Below are 27,166 nucleotides of genomic sequence, written 5' to 3' on the forward strand. Positions count from 1 at the left end.
TCCTCTGATCTCCTCTCACCTTTGGACGTCTCTTCCAAAGTTTGTATACATGTTTTATCCCTCTTATTTATATTTCAAAGTTGTAGTTTCCGCTGTAATTTAAATTATATTTGTATTATGCTTTATAAATTTATCCAGTCTATATTACTAAAAACAATGATGCTAACTCTTTGGAGGTGGATAGTCTTCAGGACTTCTTTTCCCATATCTAATCAAAGCTTTTATTCTCATTCTCTCTCCAAAATAAATAAGTACTAATGCACAAAGTAATCCAAGCCAAAGGACGAATGCACCAATGGTACAAGTCCAACCAACACCTATACTTTGAATACTTCTTAAACAAGTGGCCGAAGAAACAGCAGCAGCAATGTATCTCGTGAAATAACTACTACCTATAGCATCTCCGCCTAATTCCGGCATACTATCAACACAATAAGTATTTGAAGCTGGGAATACACAAGTTTGAGCAATTCCACTGAAAAACATAAATATGATAGGAACTGCCATTCCACCCTTTTCTTTTTCGATTGACCAACCATAAATCAAAATACTAGTTGGATAAATTATACCCAATGGTATTAATGTTTGTCTTAGTCTATCTTCCGGTACTCTTCTTCCTCTCTTTTTAATGTATTGTCTAACGACATAATCTGCCCATCTTCCACCAAAAAAACTTCCTAATAAGTATCCTAATCCCGGTGCCAAATAGAATAATCCACTGAAGATTGGTTTTGTTAAACCAAATCTAGGATCCACTACGTATCTAATTGGAGTTAATAAATTATACATGTTGAATACTAAAGCAATGGTAATAAAACCATCAATCGATAAATTGGGATATTTTAAAACAGCAATAATCTTAAGGGGGTTAAAAGGAATAAACACAAACTTCCTTTTTGGATCATCCTTTTGGATTTCTTTTAATATTACTGAATGTTTAGTTTCATAACATGTTTCTGGTAAATAAAAAAAGGCCAATAAGAACATACCAGCACCGATACCACATAAAACCCAAAAAATAACTCTCCAACTAGTATATGTGACGATGATACCACCACCAACAGAACCTAAAGAAGTTCCGATTTGACCTCCTGATACAATCCAAGCCATATATGTGGCTCTTTCCACTGGAATATATAAATCACCTATGATATGAGCACCTATACTGAAAAATGAAGTACCAAATAATGCAGTAAGTGATCTGAATACGAAAAACATGGCTAAATTCTGTGATACTGCCACTAAAGCAGTACAAACAATAAACATGAATGTACATACTAAGAATGTATTTCTTCTACCATAAATATCAGAACATGGAGAAAATATGGTTGGAGAAATTGACATAAAAACACAATAAACAGCACTTGAAACATTAATGATTTCCCCTGTAGTATTGAATCTATCAGCAATTTCAGGAACAGCAGGTAAGAATGCTAAACTTGATAGAGGAGATAAGAATCCTGACATTGAAGCTATGATAACACAAATGACTTTTGTTCTATGAGAAAATCGATTAAATCTTTCATCCTTTGATATACTTTGAACTTTTGTTAAGGCCGCTTCTAAATCATTATCAACCTCTTCTCCTTCTTCTTCTTCACCCGAAGCATCCACAACATTATTTCTATTACTAACTACTTTCGAAACAATACTTGATCTTCTTGATTGGATTTTTGAAAGTTGACGTGTGGCTGCTAATTCAGATACACTAGTTAACTCCAAGGGAACTTCATGACTATAAGTTGGATGATGAGATTCAACATTAAGATTAGACTCCGAGTCTAGTGATGTTGTGCTTGCATTATCATGTTGATAACTTTGGTTATGACTAATACTATTTTCATGATCTTTAGTTATGGATGATCTAATATTTGACATATTGTGGAAAAGGTGACGAATTTTTCCTTATCTATTCGCAAAATTGGAGGTAATAATTTTCAATGTATCAAACCTTTTTATCTTATTGGAACATGCTATGAAGAGTAAAACTACAAAAGAAGTACATGATAAAACTGAGATCCAACTATAATATAACATGGTTTGAAAAGTTGTCGGATATTTCTTTCCTTATTTATGCATTGTTAGCGATGATATTACGCTCGTAGCACTTTATTTGGATAGAGTCATTCGGTTCCGCATCGGAACTCGGAGTGTCCCCCACTTTCAGAATTTTAGCCGCAAAATGGGGGGCCAGCACTGACAGGAGGGTCTAAAATTTCTGGAACCATATTTGACTAATAATGTTAACCTTTATTGCTATTGGTTTAAAAGTTATTAAGAGTATGCTTTACCCCACTATATAGCACTAGGAGGGAGAACATTCTATTTTTGCATTCAATAAATATTTAGGGTTTCTATACAAATATTACCGAACGATCAATGAACTCAATTCCAAATAACCTGATATATTCTATCACTATCAGTTTCTCAAGCGAAGTCATATCACTGAAATAACTTCTCGTAGGTATTCCTGTAGAATTGTTATAGAAGATAATACAAAAATCATCGTCTAGAGCGTCACTATCTAGAATATCTATAACTTGATACAAAGGTTTTAAGCCAGGATAAACTGACGGTATGGGAGGCTTTTTTGCATGAAAGAAGCCCTTCTTCTGAGTGAAATCAATTTTATACTGTTTCTTTATTAAGTTTAAATCCTTTTCGGCTCCATCATAAATCGAACTATGTTCTCCATATAAGATTTCTGATATATTTTCCAGTTTTGTATTATCCCAATCTTTGGGGTAATCATCCGATAACTTCAATTCTTCGGTTCCATTGTCGGTTGTAGATCCTAAAACAAACAATCTACCATTTTTTAAATCCAGTTTGACTTTATCCAATGGGACGTACATATTATTAACCAAATCCAATATCTCGCCTCCGAACTTCAGTTTATAATTCATTTTGGGACAATCATCGATATAATAACCTAAATAATAATATCCTAATTTTAATTCTTCACACATTAATATTTCTCTTAATCCAGATAATGTACCTAAAGATAAATGAGCATAATCAGGATCCCAAATAAAATATATAGAAGAAACTCCAGTAGGTAAGAAATCCAATACTGATACTGCTATTAATTTATCTTCAAGATAATAGCAAACATGAGTGGGACCAATTCTTTTATGGTTCATTCCTGATGAATCATTCTCTAACGACCAATTTGCAACCCAATTATTCAAGTCTTTCCATTCTTCATCATTTCCCAATACTTCTTCAACATCAAATGGAGTTTGACATAAGAATCTTTTGAATGATGATTCGGTCACATCCAGGGGTTCATCATTATGGACCTTAATTTGATATTTCTTATATAATTCGAATTTCTCCTTTGAAAACCCCGATGGTTCAAATACAGTTCTGAATTTAGTTGATTTTTGTTCTGCCCGTATTAAATCCCTTATATCATACCGTTGTTGATTCTTATGTGTGGGTTGTTTCTCCTTATTATCATCGTCATTTGATATTTCCTTTATAAATCTATTAATAGCCTTTCTATGATGTTTATCTAATTTCAAATTATTCAATTTGGTTCGTATAGTGTATAATCTACAACAGGATCTTAACAAATCAGGCTTATATACATAAGTTCCTGATCTTCTGCATCCTTTATTGATCATGAAATCATATTGTTGACACGTCATTTGCTCCACTACAAACCCCATAGAATGCGATTTTGATGCATTATCAATTAATGATGGTGATGATGATTGATTGAGGAATTGACTCTCTAAAGCTAAATGATCTTCTTTCTCACCATTACAATACCCACAATGCGAATCTACTGAGTAGAATGGCCTCGATAGTATCATCAACTTTGAATTCATCGCCATTTAAGTATTGATTTTTGCCCTCTTAACTCTTTATTATGCTTATTTTAGATTTTTACGCTCTTTTGACAATTTGTCGCATCAACATAAAAAAAACTGACAGAAAATATCAAATTATAAATATTAAAAGCTTTGGTATATTTCATTAAAGGGATCCAACTTGATAGAACGAAGACCATAATCCAATCATATATACAGGGGCGTAATATATCACATGAGTGTTTCAATCAAATCAAGTCCTTCGAAATCAAACGATGTAAAGAGTGAAGACAATGGTAATGCTATTAATGATAAGATAAATGATAATAATAAAGATGACAAATCGATAGATAATAATGATAATAATGATGATGATACATTAGTGAATTCTCCATCTGAGGGGGCTGATGATGTTGAGAATTCGATCTTATCTGATCCTGAGGATTATTTGGAAGAGAATGAATCATTGGATATGAATTTAACTAATGGGAATCAAAATATTTGGTTAGTTAAATTACCAAAATATTTAGCAGAAAGATGGTCGAATGAAAGTAATCTTAATGGAGCTAAATTAGGGACGGTTAAAATTAAGAAAAACACAGGAGGAGCTAATAGTAAACTACAGGTGAAATTGGTTTTAAATGATGAAGCCAATTCTAATGCCAATGAACCTAAGATACCTCAAGAATATGATATATCAATTTTAAATACTCAAGTTCGTAATACATATGTGTTTAGTGAAGAGAATTTAAAGAAGTTTAAACAAGAATTGACTGAAGTTGGACAAATGCCCGAACAACCAAAAGTTCCTGAAAAGCCTAAGAATACTAAATTTCAACCTCGAAGACAATTTAAATTTTTTAGAGTTCAAAAGAATGGTAATGATGGACCTATAAGAAAATATATTCCATTTGTAAAGACCATTCCTAAGAAAACATCTTTAATTGGGAAAATATGTCATGATTGTCAAATCATTCCTTCTAAATCTGATTCTCAATATAATAAAATCTTAATTGATAGAAAGAATATCGTTAAAGGACCAGAAAGACCTAAAGTTACATTTCTTGATGAAATACCGGGGGTGATTCAATCCAATGCTGGACCATCGATTAGAGGTAACAATACATCAGTCTTTTTAAAATCAACTCATGCTAAAAAGAATGCTGAAGGTAGAGCTATTAGAATGCCAAAGAAGGATTTATTAGATTTATTATTCCGATTATTTGAAGAATATGAGTATTGGTCAATGAAGGGGTTAAAGGAAAGAACAAGACAACCAGAATCATATTTGAAAGAATCATTAGATTCAATTGCTAATTTAATTAAAAAGGGTCCATATACATCTAAATATAATTTAAAACCTGAATTTAGAAGATTAAGAGATGCAGATAGAGCAGTTAGATTAGGATTAGATGTGGAGGAAGAAGATAATAATAAAGATAATGACGATGAAGACGATGATCTTGAAATGGAAGACGTGGTTTGAAATGGAAGATGTCTACAGGTCCTATTATGTGTTTTTTTTTGTTTCTTATTATATATTAAATATACAAGGTTTTTTATCCAATCTCGTAAAAAATTATGACTATGATTTATAAATGATGAATCTCTTTCTATTAATGTGAACCATAAGTATAAGTATTTGTATCCCAGCCAATGAAAGAAAGAAATTTAATTTAGTTTCATGAATGATGAATAATTATAAGTTAAAATGATTAAAAGTCTTTATAAAACGGTTGAAATAAAATGATGTAGATATGATTCTTTTTAAATTTGAGGAGTCAAACTTATAAGTTGGTTAATTTTAAAGTTGGTGGTAAAGATTGTTGTAATTTTTTAGCTTTAGAAGCATCGTTAACAACTAAAGTATATTGATATCTAGCACCTCTAACTTTGAATTTAGTTTGTTTGAATTTTTTACCGTTAGCGTTAACTTTTTGGTTAACTTTGACAACAGCAGATTTGATGTCAGATCTTCTAGCTAATTCAACGAATTGCTTAATGTCAGTGATTTCTCTAGCCATTTTATGATATATGTATATGAGTATATAGGATCTAAAAGAGTTCAAACGATAGTTGGTTAATTTGATATAAGTTAATTTTTTTTCATTAGAGGCAGGCAGCACTTTAAAAAAAAATTAAAATTAAATTTTAAGTGCCAGTCGTGCGAATTGGTCCAATTAAGGGTTGTAACCCTAATATGTGGTACGAACATGTGATTGGTAGCATAAGCACTAAGGCTATTTATACATTATACATTATACATTATACAATTACAGTCTATTAATTAACTCTTGAGATGTTATTAATCTCTTTATACTTGTAATCCATCGTTTAGTCTTATCATTAATCATTATATTGGAGATTTGTTGGTGATGTCTCCCATTAATTCTAGTAGATGAACTTCGAGCATGAATCCCAATATGTTCAACTCCAATGGGCCATGCTACATTCCCAATACTTAATTTCATATAACTTTCATTAGCTCGATTATAATTATGAGTTTGAATATAATATAATACGGTTAATAATGAAATTAACATATCAGAACTTAATTTGAAACTTCGTAATTTATATAATAAAGTAACAAGATCTCGTTTAGTTTCATGAATCAATGGTATTTGTTGTTGTTGTTCATGAGGATGATTCAGGATGTAGTCTTCCCATTGTTTAATCAATGATTTGATTATAACTCTGATCTTTATATATATTTCTTGATTCTTGGTTTCATCATCAATGTCTTCTAATTCTTGTAAATCAATGAGTTGTAAATCAGAATCACCAATATATTTTGATTCTGATTCTAAAATCAGTTTATACTTTTCTTTTCTTCGATTGATTTCAATGATGGTTTGTAAATGTTTGATCTTTTCAAGTTTAGTTAGGTTTTGAGTAGATGTTACTTCGTCAAGTTGTTCAAGTTGTGTTATCAATTGTTCATCTGTGATTGAATCAACTAAGTCTTGTTCTTCATTATCACCAGTATCTTCCTTAGATAGTATTATAGAATCACTCTTTTCATTAATGATCTCAGTCTGAGTACTATTCTCTATAGGAACATCCTGTTTAACTTCATTGGATACACTCTCCACTTTCTCATCATTCTGATTTATCTTCATTATATCATTGATTTGATCCGCCACAACTTTCTGTTTCTTACTACTACTCTTACCACTTTTAAAGCTCAACTTATTCTTCTTCCCATTTTTAAACTTCAAATCTTTCTTCTTAGCATTGATTTCATTAGCCAATATGTTTGAAAAATCCATTTAAAATGAATCTATTACCCCATAAAAAGGAACGATCTATACCGAAAGCTGTTAATTATAATTTGTTTGTTTGTGATAGTTTAAAGTTTTAGTGAGAGGGAGTGAATCCCACAAGGGGGAAAAATCAGAGGATAAAAATAAAAATTAAACTTCAACTGTTAACAATTCAACCAACCAACGAACGATTACTATACAACCACCACACATTCAATCATCAAAAGGGATCTCTAGAACATCTAACTGGAACATACATTCACTTCCATTGATTGATTCTTTACTGTACTTGGCTGCGGTTGTTTCGATCTTAATTATATACCTCCATCAGTTGATCTCAATATAAACACAGCAATCCTAACTAAACACGTTTATAATCATTCATTGATCCAACCATCCATCCCTTATTCCAATCAATCTATGAACCAATACTCTCATAACTAATCATACCAATTAATAATCTAATCCAAATGGTGGCATCAAGTCAAGCATCAACCAATAATGCTGCCAATGGTCTCCCCACAAATTCAACTACAACGTCTAATACAAATACAAATCAACTTGAACATCAATTAAGTCCTCATTCAAGTTTAGGTGATTATGATTTCTCTGAAAATATCCTAAATGATGATGAAAATGATGATGCTAACTTGACAGGATCAGGTAATGGTGGTTTGGGAATAGATGTTAAAGCTCAATTCACCACTGATTTAAATACTGATGAAAATATCTTGACTGCTAAACCTCAAACTTCACCTTTATTATCATCAACTCCACCAACTGTGGCAAAATCTTTAATTCGAGCATATCCTTACCTTTTAATCATTAATAAATTATTATCAGTGGCAACTTGGACAAATGATGATTATTGGATTAATATAATCATTCTTAGTACTTTTTCATTATTTATTTTATATTTTGAAAATTTAATTATTTGGTTAGGTCATATTATAATTGTTGGAATTATTACATTATACACTATCTTAAATAATAAAATATTAGAAGAAACAAAACAACATCCTACTTTAGATGATGTGGTTCAAGCTTTAACTGCTACTTGTATTAAAGCTGATATGTTATTAAATCCAATCACTTCATTAGCATTCACATCTTATGATATTAAACGATTATTATTCACTACTATCTTTTTAACTCCATTATATCTTATCCTTACATTTTTAATTATAAAACCAAGATTTATCTTATTAATTACAGGAATATTCATCTTAACTTATCATTCATCATATTCAAGAATCATTAGAAGGATCGTTTGGAAAGTTAAATTTGTTCGTTTATTAGTGTTTTATTTAACTGGGTTAGATTTCCTGCAAGCTAAAAATCATTCATTATTTGCTGCTGCATTTGCAAAAGTTCAAAAAAATACAGGTTTATCATCATCATTATCATCCACCACTTTAAGTTCAGGGGGTGGTGCAGCCGGTACTAATAATTCAAATAAACCCGTTAGATTCACTTATGTCATTTATGAAAATCAAAGAAGATGGTTAGGAATTGGTTGGACTTCAAATCTTTTATCTTATGAACGAGCTCCATGGACTGATGAATTTTTAAATGAAAGTTCAGCCATTGATGCATTCAAATTACCTAATGCCAATGATGCTCAATCAATCACTGATGATGGAGAAAATGATAATAATAATTTCAGTAGATTAAATGGTGCAACATGGAGATGGGTTGATAAAACTTGGAGATTAGATTTAACTAATGATGGAGCTATTACTTTACAAAATAATAAACGTCCAAAAACAAGTGCAAATCCAACTAGTGATGAAGGATTTATTTATTATGATAATACTTGGAAAAAACCATCAACAGAAGATACATTTTCAAAATATACTAGAAGAAGAAGATGGATTAGAACTGCTGAATTAATCTTTGATAATGGTAATGAATCAGTCACAAGTGGAGCCAAAGTTCAACCTGTAAATGAAGATGCTACATTATTTAAAAAGAAAAGTTTAAGATTTTCAGAAGTTATAACTGAACATAGTGGAGATGGAGAAGTTAATAAAGTGAAGAGTGGTCATGGTGATGAAAAGCCTGTATTGGAAGCGATTTTATCGGGTGATGAAGATGATAATGAAGAAGAACATGAGGAAGAAGAGGATGAAAGACATGACGATATAACAGAAGTAAAAAGTAAATCGATAGTATCAGAATCAATAGATACGACCATAACTTCTTCAACTAATTAAAGAAAAAAAAGGGTTAACGATGTCTCCCCCTCCCCACATAATAATTCATTATATAGAATGCCAGTATAATTCATCATTCGGCGAGCCGAAGTAGAAGTATATGTTATTTATTAATATTTTAAAAGAGATTAACTGTAGATGTAGCATTACGTAGTCAATATCTTATCTGGTAGATAAGATGTTGTTGATAGCAACTTAACTCCACGGAGAGTACGTGTTTGGTTGCAACTATGGTTATATTTGTGGTTTTGAATATTTATTTTTTTCAGGGTGAGAGTGAGATTTGATCGGAATAATCCGATATTTGGTTTGATCCTTAATTTACAAATTGATTCGGATAAGTTGATTTCTATTTTGAATGAAGGGATATGAGAAGCGGACTGTATTATGATAATGTTGATTACAAGTTTTAAACGTCTATACGGGTTTGATGTTGAACGTTATAGATAATTATAATTTAGTCTACAGGATGACGTCAAATATTATATAGATCATATTGGGAATAATTACCTATTCTTCATAGATTATAATTTGCAATCTTTCTTAATTCATATACTAAATTTGCAATAATTGACCCTGTAGTTGAATCTAAACCCATTGTAGTTAATAAGTTAAGTATATTTGTTCAACGATACAATTGAATATAGAGGGAGATAATACCGGTTTACCGAATAGAATATCACCTACATTAAATCGTAAGTTTTTTATGTTTATTATTGTTTCAGTTCCTCCACAATCGTAGACTATAGTTGGAATAGTCAATGTGTTATTATAATTATAGCTAAGTATAGTATAGTACTATTATGAAATTAAATATCGGTATTTTCCGATTCAACACAAAAACATAATTTGGGTTGCGATAAGATAAAAATATTCCACACCATCAAATCAGAGCATGAATGAATTAGTTCATACCGAATTTGTATAAATAACTTCAACAATCTCTTCCATTTGATTTACTGTCCTTTGATTGATAAAGTTTATATATTCTAACTCACTACAGTCTTCTACATCAGACATCAACTAGTCAATCTCATAGATAATATCTTCCCCACACTCATCCACACACAATATGGTTCAATTAATTTCTTCAACATATGGTAAAGCCAATGTTAAATTCTTAAAAGTTAAGAAGAATCCAGCTAATCCTAATGAACAAGAGGTCTTAGAAGCTAATGTTAAAGTATTATTAACTGGTCAATTCGATGTTGCTTATACTAAAGGTGATAATGCTCCTATTGTTCCAACTGATACCGTCAAGAATACTATTTTAATTGAAGCTAAAACTACTGATGTTTGGCCAATTGAAAAGTTTGCTGCTCATTTAGCTAAACATTTCACTAATAAATATAATCAGATTGAAGGGGTTGATATTGAAATTGTTCAAGCAAGATGGGTTAAATATCCTTTAAAAAATGGTAAACTTCATGCTCATTCATTTAGACATGATGGTCCTGAAACTAGAAGAACTCATTTAAAATTCAATAAACTTACTAGAGAATTATTCATTACTTCTGCTATTAAAGATTTAACCGTTTTAAAATCAACTGGTTCAATGTTTTATGGTTATAATGTTTGTGATTATACTACTTTACAACCAACCAAAGATCGTGTTTTATCAACTGATGTGTATGCCAGTTGGTCTTATGATCCAAAATATTTACCAACTTTAGAATCAGTCATTTCCAAAGCTAAAGATGGTTTATTTGATAATACTTACAATGCTGCTAGAGCCACTACTTTAGAATTATTCGCTTTAGAAAATTCAGCATCAGTTCAAGCTACTATGTATAATATGTCAGAAGATATCTTAAAACAAGTTAAAGAAGTTCAATATGTCACTTATGAATTACCAAACAAACATTATATCTTATTCAATTTAGAATGGAAAGGAATTAAAGGTAATGATGAATTATTTTATCCATCTCCTGATCCAAATGGTTTAATTAGATCCACTGTTGGTAGATCTAAAGCTAAATTTTAAGTTAATAGTAAGTCTAATTCTATATAATTTTTGTATTTAGAGAGTTTTAAAATAATGAAATAAAAGGTTAAAGTAAAGTAAAAGAGAAGTATATCTTATCAGATGTAGTTTATATAATTACAAATTCCTGTATATAAAATTTTTCAATTTTAATCATTACAAAAAATTTGCATTCTATGAAATATCACTTAGTTGTAGATACCTTTCACTTCATAAGAACCAACTATATATAATAATGACTAACTCTTCAGGATCGAGTCTATGGTTCACAGTATTGGCCACAGCAGCCATAACTGCTGGTTTGGTGGAAACATACCATAGATATATCTTATCAACCACTTCATCATCATCATCATCATCATCATCATCTACTTCATCACCTCCTACCAAGAGAGTTGATCAACAAAAGGAACATTCTGAAGAATTAATAAGAGAACAATTAGCAAGAAACTATGCGTTTTTATCAGACGAAGGTATGACGAAAGTCAGAAATCAGAGAATCGTCTTAGTAGGAGCAGGTGGAGTTGGATCTTGGGTTGCAACTATGTTAATCAGATCGGGAGTTGAAAATCTTAAAATCATTGATTTTGATCAAGTATCATTAAGTTCATTGAATAGACATGCGGTTGCTACTTTAGCTGATGTCGGGATTTCAAAAGTTGATTGTTTAAAAAATCATTTATTACAAATTTGTCCTTGGGCTAATATCGTAGTTAAAAATCAATTATGGAATATCAATAATTCAAACGCATTAATCTATGGTGAAGATGGAGAAGATGATTTCAATCCAACTTATGTCATTGATTGTATTGATAATATCGATACTAAAGTTGATTTATTAACTTTTTGTTATGAAAATAAGCTTCCTGTGATTTCATCAGGTGGAGCCGCCTGTAAATCTGATCCAACTAGAATTAATATAAGTGATATTTCCAAGACGGAAGAAGATCCATTAGCAAGATCAGTTAGAATCAGATTAAAGAAAAGAGGAATCCTTACTAATATCCCAGTGGTATTTTCTGCTGAAAAACCAGATCCAAGAAAAGCTCAATTATTACCATTATCAACTGAAGAAATTGAAAAAGGTTCAGTTGATCAATTGGCTGCTTTACAAAACTTCAGAGTGAGAATCTTACCAGTGTTAGGTACCATGCCAGGTATGTTTGGTTTAACTATTGCTACATATCTTATAACTTCCATCTCAGGATATCCTATTGAACCTATAGAAGGTAAGAATAGATATAAGATCTATGATGGGATGTTACAAAGTTTAGCGGGTCAACAATCAAGAATCGGTAAATTAGAACAAAGAATTCCTATCTCATTAAATGATGTACCATATATTTTAGAAGAAATTTATCGTGGTAAATCCCCTATTTCAAATTATTCTACCAGATTAACTTTATCGAGATGGGATCCAGCTCAAGAATTATCATTCCAAAATGTCGTTATCATGACCAAAGAAGAACAAAAGGCTCATGAAGATAGTGTATTGAATGGTGGTAAATCATTGACTGAATTCTATAGTCAAGATATATTGGATAGAGTTGAACAAAGATTTAAAGAAGAAAAATATTATTCTCAATTTAGATAGACCCTAATCCCCCCTTATATATAGAAACTGTATACATGTATATTAATAGACCATAAGTTTTAGCATTATTCTTTGATTTAGCGGATGTTTGGCAGCCTAAAATTGTAACCAAAGTGCGCCAATAGCCAAACACAGACAAACAAAAAAAAAGAATCATGTTTTGAAAAACGTTTAAATTTATTCCACGGTTTATTTTGCCATCATCAGATCATGTTACGATTCAACCCTATGCAAAGGATAGCATTCACCTTAAGGGGTGGGAATATAGGAGTATCTCCCATAAGGGCGATGACCATGAGACGAACTCCATCACTTCCGTTCAAATCAAACATATTTAAACGATTCCAATCATCTACTATTAAGCCACCACCTGTTACTCCACCAAAGGAACCAACTGGAGTCAAAGCTTTGGTTAAGAAGTATGGTGTTTCTGCTTTAGGTGTGTATTTGGCCTTGACTGCTATTGATTTACCTATCTGTTATGTAGTGGTTCATTCGGCTGGTAAGGATCAAATTGAATATTATGAGAATAAAGCATTTCAAACGTTTGGATATGGAGTAAGTGAAGAAGAATTAAAGGAAAAGCAAAGACTCAGAAGAATTGAAGAGGCGGAAAGTGCTGATAAAGAAGATAAATCATCTAAGACTGGTGTTTTCAATTACCTTTTATCTCAATTTTCATGGACTGAATTTGCTATAGCTTATGGTATTCATAAATCATTAATCTTTATAAGATTACCTATCACCGCCGCCATTACTCCTGGTATTGTGAGAATATTAAGAGGATGGGGATTCAACATTGGAGCTGGTGGTGTCACTGCTGCTGCTTCTGCTGCGGCTAAGAAGATCAATCCTAATGATGTTACTGCCAATTTAAATCCAAAATTTGGTACTAGACCAGATCGTAAAAAGAAATGGTTTGCAGGATTCTTTTAAAAAAAAATTATTAAAAAGTAAAAGTTTGATTACACCCTTGTACATAGATTAATAATAGATAACGTTAAATAATGAGTTTTATTCTTTGTTTTTAAATAAATAAATATATATATAAATAAGAAAATAAATAGATAAATAAATATGCATGCATGTATAAAGACATATAAATCCAAACAAAATCATGAACTAAACAAATAATAATAATAATAATAATAATAATAATGAAACATCGTTAAAAAATAATCATCATGAAATATATGTACATGTAACTAATAATGAAATCAAAGGCATCTTCTCTCTAAATACCAAGAGCAATTTTAGATCTTTCATAAACATAGAAGGAACAAGCCACCATTGGGATAACTTTAATATATCCAATGGTTAAACCAACAAAGAATCCATTCAACCCATTTTCACGAAAGATTAATTGAGCTGTGGATCTGAATGATAAGAATTGACCTTGATTTATAGCCCCACCAACTTGCATTCTTCTTCTTATAACTTCAAATGGATAAGCAGCAGTTTGAGAACATAATCCAGCTAATCCACCAGCAATTAATTGAGCATAAGCTTTCAAGGGAACTCTTGAATCATGACTATTTATTTCTTTACCTCCCTTTGATTTAACTATGGTATTTGAATTTAATTGATAATCTTGAACGGTATATTTAGCAAGATATTTTGATCTAAATACATCATGAATTAAATCATGAGTATAAAATGATACTCCAGCATAAGGAATCATACCAAGAATAGTTGGAGCAAATCCTCTATAAAAATTTGAAATTGATAATAAATAAGGAGGTAAAATTTGTCTTTGAAATTTTAACCAATTTGGATCATTTAACTTATGAATTGGTTTTTCTTTAAAAATGGTATGAATGGTTGAAATTACTCGACCTTTATGATGAGTGACATAATATTGATGTTGAGGATGAGTATATTGATGTTGTAAATTTCTAGTTTCAAATGCCATTCTAACTCTTACTAAATCAAGGGGATAAGTTAAAAATACTGATGCTAAACCTGATAAAGATCCTGCTAAAAATCGTCTTGCGGCAGTTTCATAAAGATCATTAGGAATTAACATGGTTCTAATTTGTTCATAAGCAACGAATTTAATGGCAGCATAGGGAAAGATTCTTAATAATGTAACGGAATGACCTTGATATAACCCCCAAAATCCATCAGTCATCCAAATTTTATTAGATGCTTTAAATAAACCTGAAAATTTTCCTCTATATTTTAAAAATTCAGGATTTGAAGTTTGAAATAAGATTTTGATACGATCTAATGGTGCAATTAATGTTTTGGCTGCACTTCCTGCTATACCTCCGGCTATTCCTGATCTTATGACATATTCTACTGATTGTTTATCTATGACTTTGAAATGTTCTAAAGGAGTTGATTGATCGTTAACATTAGATGGTTCTCCAGTTGGAGTGAGTGAAAACAAATTGTTGTTCGTGGGGGTGGTATTGTTGTTGTTATTTATGATGGATGTTGATGAAGGTGATAATGATATGACTGACGGTACTAATGATACAGAATCATTCATTATATTATTGGAGGTGGATGGCGTTGGAGATGAAGATGTAGATTGAGATGAAGGTTGAGATGACGATACTGAATCGAACGTAAGACGATTCCCTGACATTTGATATGATTATTATGATGGCTTGAGTAGTAGAAGGTAGAAAGATCTAAGAAAACAATTTAGGATAATTTATGCTAATTTTTTTTTTATGATGCTTAAATAACAAGCTATGACAAAGACGGTAACAAAAGTGGGAAATGAGTATAACAAACCAAACTAAGGAGATGGGTAGATGGATAGGTTATGATGATGGATTAATGATAAAAAGGAGTGATGAAGATGGATGGTCTATAAAAAGTATTTGATATGTGATCCAACAAACGATAAAATAAATACTGGGGTTGATTGGCTAGAGACAAAGATGGATGGATGAAAGATAGGCGGACTTCTGATGCGACTCAACGATATGATTTGATATGGGAAGTATAGGGTTTGATTGATGATCCCAGTTGTGTAATGACTACTTTGGTTGTCTCTTTAAGGTTGGTCCTAGCCTTTTGATTTGGTTGTAAATGATTTGGGATAAGTATTTTTCCTTTTTGATGATAAAAATTTAAAGTCAAATTGTCTGTCTGTCTGTCTGTATTCAGTGTCTGTCTGATTGTTTTTTCTCTTGTTTTAGCTCTCGCACACTTTCACGAAAAATTGTCATTTATTATTAAAAATTTCTGTTTTTCCTCACTGACATTAATATTTGCTTAGTAAAAAAAAGAGAGCTACACCACCAAAAATTTCCTTATTATTATTAAATTTCTTAGGTAAGATTAAAAATTGGTCCAGTAAACTCAGTAAACTCTGGGCCATACTCTTGATCTACACTTGTATCCAGGGGGAGGCTATGTATAGGAACGAAGAGAAGAGCATAGTCCGTCCCTAAGATTATAAATCAACTCTGTTTATATTTCAAATACCGTTAGTATATGTGTGTTACTGATTAATTATTATTAATTGAAAGGTCCGAAATACCACTAAAACTGTACCGGTTTTGGATCTCGAAGCTTAAAAATATGGGGTGTTTATAGTGAGCGTTTTTTTTGTTTTGTTATTTTTGTTACCACTAATGATTGAAGTGTGGGGGAGGAGAGAGGGGCATAAAAAAAGATAATCCGAGCATCACAAAGTTAGTATGTATCAAAATTAGAATGTATAACGAGTATTTAAGATATTTATTTAGATATATATTGATTATTAATTATACAAAGGGAAAGACATATATATATATAGATAGATAAATAACTAGGACAAGTCAACAACAAGAATGGGATGGAAATTTTTAAAGTATTATAAAAAAAAATAGAAATAATAAAAAAAATAAAGTAATAGATAAAAAAAAATAGTAGTATATAAAAAAAAGGGTAAATTAGTATAAAAAACAATAGTAAAATCAAACAAGTTTTTAAAAATCAATAAAGGTAAAAAGCAAAATAAAAATAATAGTAGTAGTAATATAAAAATTGGATAAAAATTTAATAATAGTAGTTGGTAATAAGGGTACACTTTGAGCTAAACAAAAATAACAATAAAAATAATAATGGCGGGAACATAACTATAGTAATACTCCATGTTAGTTTTTCTTTTTTTTTTTCTTTCTTTTCTATATTCGAAAATCTCCCTGATCTTTTCTGTAATGTATATATTTTATTAATATGGGGGGGGTGGATTAAGTTTTCATAATTTTCTTTTTATTTAATCATTTTGACCTCTATAACCTGAAGTTCTATCTTTATGATAATTAGATGGAGATCTACCTCTAATGATTAAAGGTGGAGTTTCAATCGAACTTAATAAAATAGGTTGGATTTGCATATCTTCATCTTCAATTATACCTAATAATTCCACATGTAAAGTGAAATATCTTGAATTTGCTGAAGCAGATTTAATTCTAATTGATGAGGTGAATTGAATTCTTTCAAATCTTGCAATCTTAGCAATTGAATCACTTGGATAATTTTTTAAAATTGAATCATCCTTCATTGAATTTAAATTAATATGATGATAATATTCATTACGATCAAAATAAAATACTTTATTCATACTTTCAATTTTATTTCCATTACGTTTATTACATGATGCTTTAACAGTTTCATGATCAGGTAAATCACCAGGAACAGCAGGATAAATTGGAGGTGGGAATTGTGGACCTTTATCTCTTTTGGCAGTATGTTGAATTAAACTAATTGAAACATCATCATCACTACATTTTGCAACTAATCTAATAGCAAAATAACTGATTTCAACTTTAGATGGATGTAAATGATGATTTAAAGAATGTTGTTGAAGATGAGGATGATGATTATGATGACCATTACCATTAGCAGTATTTGGAGTATTAATACCATTTGATGAAGTAGTACCATTTCTATTTTTTTCAAAAGTATAAAATTTATTATTCATAAATCTTTCAAAATTAAAATTTTCAAGGGTAAAAGCTGAAACTAAAGTAAAATAATTTCTTTTATAACCAATCCAATTACCATTTTCCCCAATTTCGAAACCTCTATCAATTCTAGCTTCTAAAATTGGATTAACTTCCACATCATTACCTTTACAATAGATTTCTTGATGATGTCTAGTTTCACTAAATTGTGGTCCAACTCTAAATAAATCAGTTGATCTTGGAGCAACTTTACGATTAGTGATATTATCACCAAATTCATGTTCATGAGATTGAGTGGCTGCTAACAAATCAAGATGATGCTGTTGTTGTTGTTGAACTTGTTGATGTTGGTGTTGTTGGAGATGTTGTTGTTGAAGGTGTTGTTGTTGGAGATGTTGCTGTTGTTGTTGACCTGGAGCAGGGATGGATATTTGATGATGACCCAACTGTTGTTGTTGAACTTGTTGTTGTTGCTGTTGTTGTTGATGGTGAAGTTGTTGTTGGAGTTGTTGTTGTTGTAGCTGTCGTTGAAGCTGTTGCTGTTGTTGTTGGAAATGTGAATGATGTTGAGGAGTCAACGAAGTTGGGAAAGAAGGTAATTGTTGAGTCAACTGAACATTAATATGATCTTGTTGATCAGGAGCTCCATATTGAACAAGATGATGTTGTAATTGTTGTTGTTGTTGTTGCTGAGCAGCAGCGGCAGCAGCAGCGGCAGCAGCCACAGGATTATGACTAAGATGATGTTGTTGATGTAATTGATGTTGAGGAATGATATTATGTTGTTGTTGTTGTTGAACTTGTTGATGATGAGAAGTTAATTGAGGATCATGGATTTGATGATGTTGAGAGGTTGAAGTAGAGTGGTATAAGGAAGGATGATGAGGGTCATATTGAGGTTGACCTGAAACTTGAGGTTGTTGAGATGATTGTTGTTGTTGTAAAGGTTGAGGTTGATAATGTTGTTGATGAATATTATGAGTATGAAGACTATGATTATTGTTAACGGTTGGAGTTGAATTATTGGTGTTTGGATTAGTATTATTATTGGAATGATTATGACTATTGTTATTACTATTGTTATTACTATTATTAAGACTATGATTATTATTTGAAGTGGTATGATCTTCATCTTTAATTTGAGGTAAACCACCTACCAAGACTGATGAATTTTCTTCAGGATGAACCGAAGAAGATGAAGTGGGATCATCATTGGATAAAGTAGTCATCATGATGGCGGTTTTCTTCTATTCCAAACAAGATGATGGTGATGGGAGCTGTTGATTCTAGCTTTAAATTTGATTGATAGAGATTTCTTTCAAGATGAAAAAAAAATTTCTGAAAAAAAAAAACTAAAAAAAAAATAAAAATAATTAAATTTTTGGTGTATGAAAAAAAAAAATAATAAACGCTTGTTTATTTAGACAAATGATTGGTGAGATGAAGTTGAAGATGATGATATCAAGGGAGGAGTTCGTCGTACCGGTGATGCTCGTAGGTTAGTTCTTAGTTGTTCTTGATGATGATGATGATGATGTTGATGGGTGAGTAGGATAAGGATTAGTTAGATTATATCTTTAAAGATAGAAAGAATCAAGTTGAGTTTACAAAAAGAAAAAAAGAGAGAGAGAGAGTTTTTTTTAGTTTATGTGATTCAACTTCAGACAGACAGACAGTTCCAACAAAAAAAATCACAAAAATTTTCATTTCTTTTAAAATTTTCTCATTCAGACAGACAGACTTTTTTTTTAACTACTGTAAATCACTAACGAGGAATAAAATAAAATAAAATAAAAATACGTATACTTTTTTAAATTTCTTTTTTTAGTTTTCATTTTTGTCGTTTTTTGTCCCTTTATGGCAGTAGTTCTACTTATAAGTCGTTGTACTTTAAATGGGAATTGTAATTACTTGAATCCCCTTTTGAAATTTCATCAATTTTAATAGATTCAATTTAAGTAACTGTATAATCCTATTACTACTATACCCAGGTGGTCATTAATTACATCGTCTGTCTAATTCGTGGTAATTACTCTAGTTATATTGAATGAATCAATCAATCAATCAATCAATCAATCAATCAATCAAATCAAATCAGACAGACAGACTTTATATTTCAAATCACCTCTCAAAAATTGAACAACGACACAAACTTTAAATTTTTTATTTTTTATTTTCGGTGTTTTTATTTGATTTAGTGGTATATTTTAATCTGTATATAATATAATAACATATATGTATGTATAACAAGTTTGATCTCTGTGATATCTATGATATCTATCTATCTATCTACAACTGGTTAATCAACATTGATTATCTATTCTATTCAACCATGAAATAAAATAAACTCTATTTCTTTAACCTTGTTTTATTTAACCTGAAACGATCACTTACTAACCCTAACAACAACTGCCCCAATATTAATAATATTCGTTAGGCATTTTATTCTCTTCTCTATTTATTTTTTTTTTTTTCTTTTTTGCTTTTTCTTTTTTTTTTTTTTAATTTTTGATTTTTGGTAATTGCTATTTTAAGCTTTACTTTTACATCATCCCATATGACTGACTTGAAAATTATACCAATGATAATATTAACTAATTCCTATAAAGGTGAATTGTACATATGAGGTAATACCATCTCCCATCCTCAAATTTCAATCTAAAAGAAGTTGTCCTACAACTAAACTAAACTTAACCAAAATAATGCAAAAAATGCCTTATAACAATTAAAAAAATCTGACCGTTAATTTGTTTGTTATTGCCCTGGTCCTGTATATACCAAAACTCTCTCATTTTATTTTGGAGAATGTTTTATTATGGTCGTGTGAAAGTGGGAAAAAAATCTCCTCCTCCTCCTTCAAATAAAACACGACATTTTTGAATCAAATTTTCCCCTTAAGCGCATAATCCTCCCTATTTGTTTCCCCTGTTACTAAACAACAAGCTAAAACTTCTAGATTAACTAATACTAACTAGGGTACGGTTTAAACCAATTATAGAAATGAAATTAAGATTTACCCAATTAAAAAAATAGGTTTAAAAATTTTAAAATTACTCCATTGTCAAACTAACTAATACTAAATATATGTAACCTGTCATAACTAATTAATCCTTCCTTAATTTCATTCTCTGTCGTCTTTCTTTCTTTCTTTCTTCATTGTCAAAAAAAAATCAATTTAAAAAAATTGCGCTTTACAAAATCAACACAGACATACAGACCTAATACACAAAATGTATGATACACATCAACTCAAACTAATTTCAAATTTAAAAAAAATTTATGATTATATAGTTGTAAAGTATATAATTAAATATGTGCATGCGATTTCTGTGGATCGAACACAGGACCTTCAGATCTTCAGTCTGACGCTCTCCCAACTGAGCTAAAACCGCATATGAGAAATTATGGAACCCACGCCGGGAGTCGAACCCGGAATCTTTTGATTAGAAGTCAAACGCGTTAACCATTACGCTACGCAGGCGAATTTCTTGACGAAAAATCTCGGCAGTTTGTGCGAGAGTGTTCGTATCATGTGATTTTCAGCACGTTTTCCGATTTTTTTTTACTGCCAAAATGCTTTAATATGATGAATTGTAAAATTTAGAAAATGGTTAAAATATCCAATTTTCATAGGAAGTCATAGATAAAAAGATGATAATATGATATTAATGATTGATTATTATTGATTTGTAAGTTTAAACTGGTGAAATAGGAAAGAAATAAGTTAATTTTAATGATATAATGAATTTATTAAATTTAAGCTAAATTTTATCAAAATGTTTTTGCATCATTGTTATAATTTCTCTAAATTTAGTCAAAATTAACATTCTTCACAAGACTTTATCTGATTTCTAATACCAAATTAACAATTTTACTTATTGATTCCTCTAACCAACCTTTAGAAAATGTAGACGCAAAAATCTAAATAAAAAATGACCTTGTCTTCTATTATTGTCAATCTAAATTACAACTTATCAATATTTATCGATAACTTTATTTATTCTGGTAACGAATTACGGAGATGTCGACCATCCAAGCGATGGATACGCCTTATAGCTTAATTCTTCTTTTGTTTTTGTTTAGTTTTAGGTATCATTCTATCAATATGATCTCCTCATAAATCTTTACAAAATAAATTCTTTCCCCACATAAATCGATTGTGTTTATATTGAAGTATATTAGAATTTTTTTAAAAAGTTAGTGAATTGTTTGTTCCTTAGAATGACTGTCACACTATATGACTTGATTGATATAGACTAGTGTATTGATCGTAAATATTAATTATCTTCGGATTTATTATAGATTAATTAATTTAAAACCTGCCTGCCCCTTCTATCAACCTCTCGCCATTTTTTAAAAAAAGTTTAAAATAGTTAGTTTCATTTTTGGAATAATTTTTAATGGTCATAGAAAAATGATCAGATTTTAATAGTTGCACAAAAAATCAGTTAGCCGTGTAAAGACCTCTATATTGAATTGATTAGATTAAGCAAGTTATAGAGGTAACATGATGTAGAGGACCTATAGCGGGATTGACTTCTTTCCTTCCCCCCACAGCCCAGGACCTATTTTCGTTGATTTTCAGTTAAGCTTTTGTTTTTTTTCTTAGCGCTCTCTTTTCTATTTCTCTACTGTTCAATTCAAGAGATAACACTTATCCATGCTCGTAATTTTTCTTGGGGATTAGAATTGGAACGGCATTTGAAGTATAAACTTTTTAGAGTCCAACTATCAATGTCCAATCAGATAGCAAGATAAACCAAGTTGATGATATACTGTCCCCATAGTCTGAATAAATATGATAAATCTACTCGCTCAATTCTCTTAATTTTCTTTTCTTAAGTAGAGAATCAACTCGAACTTGCTAAAAAGAGGTTCCAGTTCCACAATAATAAAAATTAACCAATATAGAAGAAAGTGGAGTGTCAAAAAAAGAAATGACGAGTTGGTCTTTAAATGAAACTAATCACACCGAAATAGACAAGAAAAATAAAATTTACAAAACGCCGATAAAGATATCAGTTTTGTGTTCTTTCTGGTTGCAAAAACAAAAACAAAAAAAAAGGGCTCACTATACAAAACTTTTGGACTCCGGTAACGAAGTATGATATAGTAAGCTACAGTCATATGCTTAATCTAACTGTTGATGAGAAAGTGATATTTTGAGGCCCCCATTTCAATGCTCATCTAATGTCAATCCTCACCTTTGAAATCGAATGATATTTTATATTCTCATTTCGTATATTTATTTTGACTAGATATTACCATTGGATTATAGTAACTACCTATTCATACAATTACCAACTTGACCTCTCACAAATATATCTACTTTCCCATTATTATCATAATCAGTGATGTGTGATAGTTAAGCATCACTTGAAATATTAATCGCTTGTTTAATTCAGCTTTTAGATTGATGTACGTGTTCTTTTCATTCCGAGAGGTATCGTCTCCACATCCCATAGCCAGGAACATCCTTATCAGTCTAAACAAGAGTTAAGTTTTTTAATTCAAGCATATGGACTTCATTTATCATAAACACTGTAACCTGCCAAATCTTAATGTTTAAATTGCTGAACGAAAAACCATTTTATAATTGTCTGACATTATTCTTAATTTGGCATCAGCGATAATAACGATAAACATATTGCCTTGCCTTGGCTTCTTTTGCATTTTAATTTGATAATCAATTTTATAGTTTCAGACAATCAATGATTTATGAATTACATAATCTACTGCTTGTAATAGGGTAATTCTCTAATTTGATCTTAATCTTTTAATGCATTTTTTTCTTGTCTTCTTTTAATTTTTCTTTATCAATATTATTGTTTGTGCTTTATTGTGCTTCTTTAAATTTCTGGTCAATTCAAACTTTCACCTATATATATATAGTTCATTTTTGATAATCAGTTTAATTTTTTAGTTTTTGGTGATTTCCTCTTTGATTTTTCTTTATTAAATTATCTCTAATTAACGATGCCAGAAAAAGAATTAGACTATATCAGATCAAGAGATATTGCTTCTTCAGATGATCAAAATGGTGGTGTCTACATTGATGCCTTCGATGATAAAAAACCACAATTGAAAGGGTTCGCCAAAATCATCGATGGCTTTAAAAGAGCAGATGCTACCGAATTAGGTATTGATCCAAATTTATCAGATGCTGAAAAAATCGCCATTATGACAGCTAATTCTCCATTATCAAGAAAATTAAAAAATAGACATTTACAAATGATTGCCATTGGTGGTTCTATCGGTACTGGTTTATTCGTTGGTTCAGGTTCTTCATTAGGTACGGGTGGTCCAGCGGGGGTTATTATCGCTTATTGTCTTATTGGTACTATGATCTATTGTACTTGTCAATCATTAGGGGAATTAGCTGTTACTTTCCCAGTTGCTGGTGCTTTTATTACTTATAATTCAAGATTTATTGAACCATCATGGGGTTTCGCTATGGCTTGGAATTATGCTATGCAATGGTTAGTTGTTTTACCTTTGGAATTGGTTGCTGCAGCCATGACTCTTCAATACTGGGACTCTAAAACTAATTCTGCTGCTTATGTAGCAATCTTCTATGTTTTCATTTGTTCAATTAATTTCTTTGGTGTTAGAGGTTATGGTGAAGCTGAATTCATGTTTTCATTAATTAAAGTATTAGCTGTATCAGGATATATTATTTTAGGTATAGTGTTAGCTTGTGGTGGAGGTCCAAAAGGGGAATATATTGGTGGTAAATTCTGGAATAATCCAGGTGCCTTTGCTAATGGATTCAAAGGGGTTTGTTCGGTTTTCGTCACAGCTGCTTTTGCATTTGCAGGTACGGAATTATGTGGTTTAGCAGCTGCTGAAACTTCTAATCCAAGAAAATCATTACCAAAAGCTACTAAACAAGTTTTTTGGAGAATTAGTTTATTCTATGTTATTTCTTTAACTTTAGTGGGTATTTTAGTTCCTTACAATGATCCAAGATTAATTTCTAGTAGTTCGGTTGATGTTTCCGCTTCTCCATTCGTGTTATCTATTGTTGATGCTGGTATTTCAGGATTACCATCAGTTTTTAATGCTGTTATTATGATTTCAGTTTTATCAGTAGGTAATTCTTCAGTATTTGGATCTTCAAGAACTTTAGCTGCATTAGCTGCTTCTGGTCAAGCACCAAAGTTCCTTGGTTACATTGATAAACAAGGTAGACCATTAATGGGTATTATTGTTCAATGTGTGTTTGGTTTATTATGTTTCATTACTGGTTCTAATGAATCAAAAGCCGTTTTCAATTGGTTATTAGCATTATCTGCTTTATCATCATTATTTACCTGGGGTTCAATTAATATGTGTTTAATTAGATTCAGAAGAGCCTTATATGTTCAAGGTAGAACTACTGATGAAATTGCATGGTGTTCTCAAGTTGGTGTTTATGGAGCTGCTTATGGTTTCTCCATTATTGTTCTTGTTTTAATTGCTCAATTCTGGATTGCATTATTCCCATTAGGGGGTTCTCCAAATGTAGCTGATTTCTTTATGGCTTATTTAGGGGCTCCAGTTGTTATGGTGTTCTGGCTTATTCATAAATTATGGAAGAGAGAATGGAAATTTATCATTAGAGCTAAAGATATTGATATTGATACTGGAAGAAGAGAATTAAATTTAGATTTATTAAAACAAGAAATTGCCGAAGAAAAAGCTTACATAGCTTCCAAACCATTCTATTACAGATTATATAACTTTTGGTGTTAATTCAACTTTACTGAGAGTTTCTTATAAATCTATTTTTGAGGGTTGATTGGGGGTTCTATATAAATGTAAATCAATAACAGTTATATATTTTAATTTTGTAACAATATATACATTTTAATCATAAAGGATTTGTAATTTTTGTATAACTTCTCCAAAGTTTACCAAATTAACTTTCTTTGGTCAAAGTACCTTATACAAATAGTTCTTTCCAATCAACTATGGATGATACTGAATGAGTAAGGTGGGTATATCCATAAATTATTTGAAAGGAGAGATCCAGCTTTGATGATTATTTTTAAGTTTAATTATCCCAGAAAATTTTTATCCCCTTCTCCGATTCATAAGTTTGCATATCTCCATATTTACATTTAGGAGGTTTACAATCAAAATTATTACTAACCGCTTTCCGTATTTTGAATTGATTCAAGGGGAGGTATGGAAGTAAAGGATGGTTGAGTTATTATGATTGGTTAATGGTACTTTCTAATATTATGACTTGTATTGAGGTATTAAAAATCCGTAACATCAAACTGAAAACAATACTGTCCGATTATTAAGAGATAATAATAATAATTTATGGAATTAGATATCCCGTAGATAATATTGTAGTGTATATAATTAATAATAATAATATTTAGTATAATAGAGGAAAATAATTTTGCATCTTCGCATTATGGTCAAAAAAAAATAAAGTTGGGAGATTACTAAGATATTCAACTCGTATTACACCCTCTATAGAGTGAACGAATCAATTTGAAATATTTTCTATTATGTTTAACTAATGACTTTTGAAAGTTGGGGAAGATCAACGTGATTAATCATTAAAATTCTAAAAGTATCAACAAACGGAGCATCAACAAACTACGAAAAATTACTAATTGATTGATTATACTTATGAATGAAACGGAAAAAGAAGTTCCAACTATGATTTAAACAAAGTCAAAAGCACTGAACTGATTATTTATAACTTGTAAATCGAATCACTATGCCATAATAAAAATAAAAACAGACTATGGAAAGGGGATTTAATTCTATAATTGAAATATTTCGTGATACTAAATTATATTGAGCTGCGGACTTCAAACTGATAAAGCCTTAACCTCGCCCGAACTGTTGTTTGGTGGCAAATCCAAGAAGGTTATATCCCGATTGGTAACAAATCACCTTCACCCCTTGTCCTAAAACATGTGTATATACGTTTAATAGTCAAACCTGATTGTTACATAATTTTTCAGCCTTCTCAGCGAAGTTTTAAAACTTTTTGTTTTTGTTTTGTTGCTTTGTTTACTCATTTTATTTTATCCGAGGTTGCACATGTCGGTGTTTACCCAATGGGGGAAATATAGAGGGATTTAACCATTAAAAGAGAAAATCCGAAAGGATAATCACAAAAACGATTAAAATCGGAACCGTTTTGAATTATGTCGAGTTCAAATTTGAAGGATGAAGAATGTATCTCAAACAGAAGTTGATAGAATTTATCCATTAGGGAAATTAGAAATCCATAGGTTAGAGGTCAGAGTCAATTAATTACAATAATAATAATAATAATTATGACTAGAAAAAATAAAAGGAGTATACGAACAATATCAACGAATGAAATTATTATTATCATACTTATTGTAGCATAAAGATAAGGAGTAATGA

General features: G+C 30.6%; 12 protein-coding genes and 2 non-coding genes across 14 annotated transcripts; 6 read left to right on the top strand and 8 right to left on the bottom strand. All coding sequences in view use genetic code 12, as the record gives it.

The window, feature by feature from the left end:
* Positions 1-9: 9 nt before the first annotated feature.
* On the bottom strand, positions 10-2,116 carry DFJ63DRAFT_164489 (A Q resistance). The gene has a single exon (XM_064903696.1). The coding sequence runs from the start codon at positions 1,876-1,878 to the stop codon at positions 163-165; it is 1,716 nt and encodes a 571-aa protein (XP_064761991.1). The 5' UTR covers positions 1,879-2,116; the 3' UTR covers positions 10-162.
* Positions 2,117-2,354: 238 nt separating this feature from the next.
* On the bottom strand, positions 2,355-3,842 carry DFJ63DRAFT_313774 (arginyltransferase; the record flags this gene model as incomplete). Its single annotated transcript, XM_064906230.1, has 1 exon — positions 2,355-3,842. One exon carries the CDS (start codon positions 3,840-3,842, stop codon positions 2,355-2,357), a length of 1,488 nt encoding a protein of 495 aa, XP_064761992.1.
* Positions 3,843-3,946: 104 nt separating this feature from the next.
* On the top strand, positions 3,947-5,455 carry DFJ63DRAFT_164205 (transcription factor IIF subunit). Its single transcript, XM_064903694.1, has one exon. It carries the CDS (start codon positions 4,054-4,056, stop codon positions 5,302-5,304), a length of 1,251 nt encoding a protein of 416 aa, XP_064761993.1. The 5' UTR covers positions 3,947-4,053; the 3' UTR covers positions 5,305-5,455.
* A 150-nt stretch (positions 5,456-5,605) lies between these two features.
* RPL38 (60S ribosomal protein eL38) lies at positions 5,606-5,842 on the bottom strand (the record flags this gene model as incomplete). The annotated part of the gene is made up of 1 exon (XM_064905108.1): positions 5,606-5,842. One exon carries the CDS (start codon positions 5,840-5,842, stop codon positions 5,606-5,608), a length of 237 nt encoding a protein of 78 aa, XP_064761994.1.
* Positions 5,843-6,000: 158 nt separating this feature from the next.
* DFJ63DRAFT_319460 (mRNA splicing protein) lies at positions 6,001-7,249 on the bottom strand. The gene has a single exon (XM_064907063.1). It carries the CDS (start codon positions 7,085-7,087, stop codon positions 6,092-6,094), a length of 996 nt encoding a protein of 331 aa, XP_064761995.1. The 5' UTR covers positions 7,088-7,249; the 3' UTR covers positions 6,001-6,091.
* On the top strand, positions 7,221-9,413 carry DFJ63DRAFT_164208 (peroxisome biogenesis protein). The gene has a single exon (XM_064903695.1). It carries the CDS (start codon positions 7,552-7,554, stop codon positions 9,295-9,297), a length of 1,746 nt encoding a protein of 581 aa, XP_064761996.1. The 5' UTR covers positions 7,221-7,551; the 3' UTR covers positions 9,298-9,413.
* Positions 9,414-10,369: 956 nt separating this feature from the next.
* On the top strand, positions 10,370-11,281 carry DFJ63DRAFT_286825 (uncharacterized protein; the record flags this gene model as incomplete). The annotated part of the gene is made up of 1 exon (XM_064905009.1): positions 10,370-11,281. The coding sequence occupies one exon, from the start codon at positions 10,370-10,372 to the stop codon at positions 11,279-11,281; it is 912 nt and encodes a 303-aa protein (XP_064761997.1).
* Positions 11,282-11,516: 235 nt separating this feature from the next.
* Positions 11,517-12,875, top strand: DFJ63DRAFT_287998 (tRNA threonylcarbamoyladenosine dehydratase; the record flags this gene model as incomplete). The annotated part of the gene is made up of 1 exon (XM_064905110.1): positions 11,517-12,875. One exon carries the CDS (start codon positions 11,517-11,519, stop codon positions 12,873-12,875), a length of 1,359 nt encoding a protein of 452 aa, XP_064761998.1.
* A 210-nt stretch (positions 12,876-13,085) lies between these two features.
* On the top strand, positions 13,086-13,811 carry NAT2 (Nat2p; the record flags this gene model as incomplete). Its single annotated transcript, XM_064908291.1, has 1 exon — positions 13,086-13,811. One exon carries the CDS (start codon positions 13,086-13,088, stop codon positions 13,809-13,811), a length of 726 nt encoding a protein of 241 aa, XP_064761999.1.
* Positions 13,812-14,109: 298 nt separating this feature from the next.
* On the bottom strand, positions 14,110-16,060 carry LEU5 (coenzyme A transporter; the record flags this gene model as incomplete). The annotated part of the gene is made up of 2 exons (XM_064907481.1): positions 14,110-15,242; positions 16,042-16,060. 2 exons carry the CDS (start codon positions 16,058-16,060, stop codon positions 14,110-14,112), a joined length of 1,152 nt encoding a protein of 383 aa, XP_064762000.1.
* A 1,034-nt stretch (positions 16,061-17,094) lies between these two features.
* On the bottom strand, positions 17,095-19,014 carry NDT80 (transcription factor; the record flags this gene model as incomplete). Its single annotated transcript, XM_064908292.1, has 1 exon — positions 17,095-19,014. One exon carries the CDS (start codon positions 19,012-19,014, stop codon positions 17,095-17,097), a length of 1,920 nt encoding a protein of 639 aa, XP_064762001.1.
* Positions 19,015-21,104: 2,090 nt separating this feature from the next.
* On the bottom strand, positions 21,105-21,177 carry DFJ63DRAFT_t92. Its single transcript has one exon. It is a non-coding gene; the product is annotated as a tRNA-Phe (tRNA).
* A 16-nt stretch (positions 21,178-21,193) lies between these two features.
* DFJ63DRAFT_t91 lies at positions 21,194-21,266 on the bottom strand. Its single transcript has one exon. It is a non-coding gene; the product is annotated as a tRNA-Arg (tRNA).
* A 2,495-nt stretch (positions 21,267-23,761) lies between these two features.
* DFJ63DRAFT_288009 (general amino acid permease) lies at positions 23,762-25,519 on the top strand (the record flags this gene model as incomplete). Its single annotated transcript, XM_064905111.1, has 1 exon — positions 23,762-25,519. One exon carries the CDS (start codon positions 23,762-23,764, stop codon positions 25,517-25,519), a length of 1,758 nt encoding a protein of 585 aa, XP_064762002.1.
* Positions 25,520-27,166: the final 1,647 nt, after the last annotated feature.

The sequence above is a fragment of the Scheffersomyces coipomensis genome (assembly GCF_036884675.1).
Source record: "Scheffersomyces coipomensis strain NRRL Y-17651 chromosome Unknown DFJ63scaffold_4, whole genome shotgun sequence".
In the NCBI taxonomy this organism is placed as follows: domain Eukaryota; kingdom Fungi; phylum Ascomycota; class Pichiomycetes; order Serinales; family Debaryomycetaceae; genus Scheffersomyces; species Scheffersomyces coipomensis.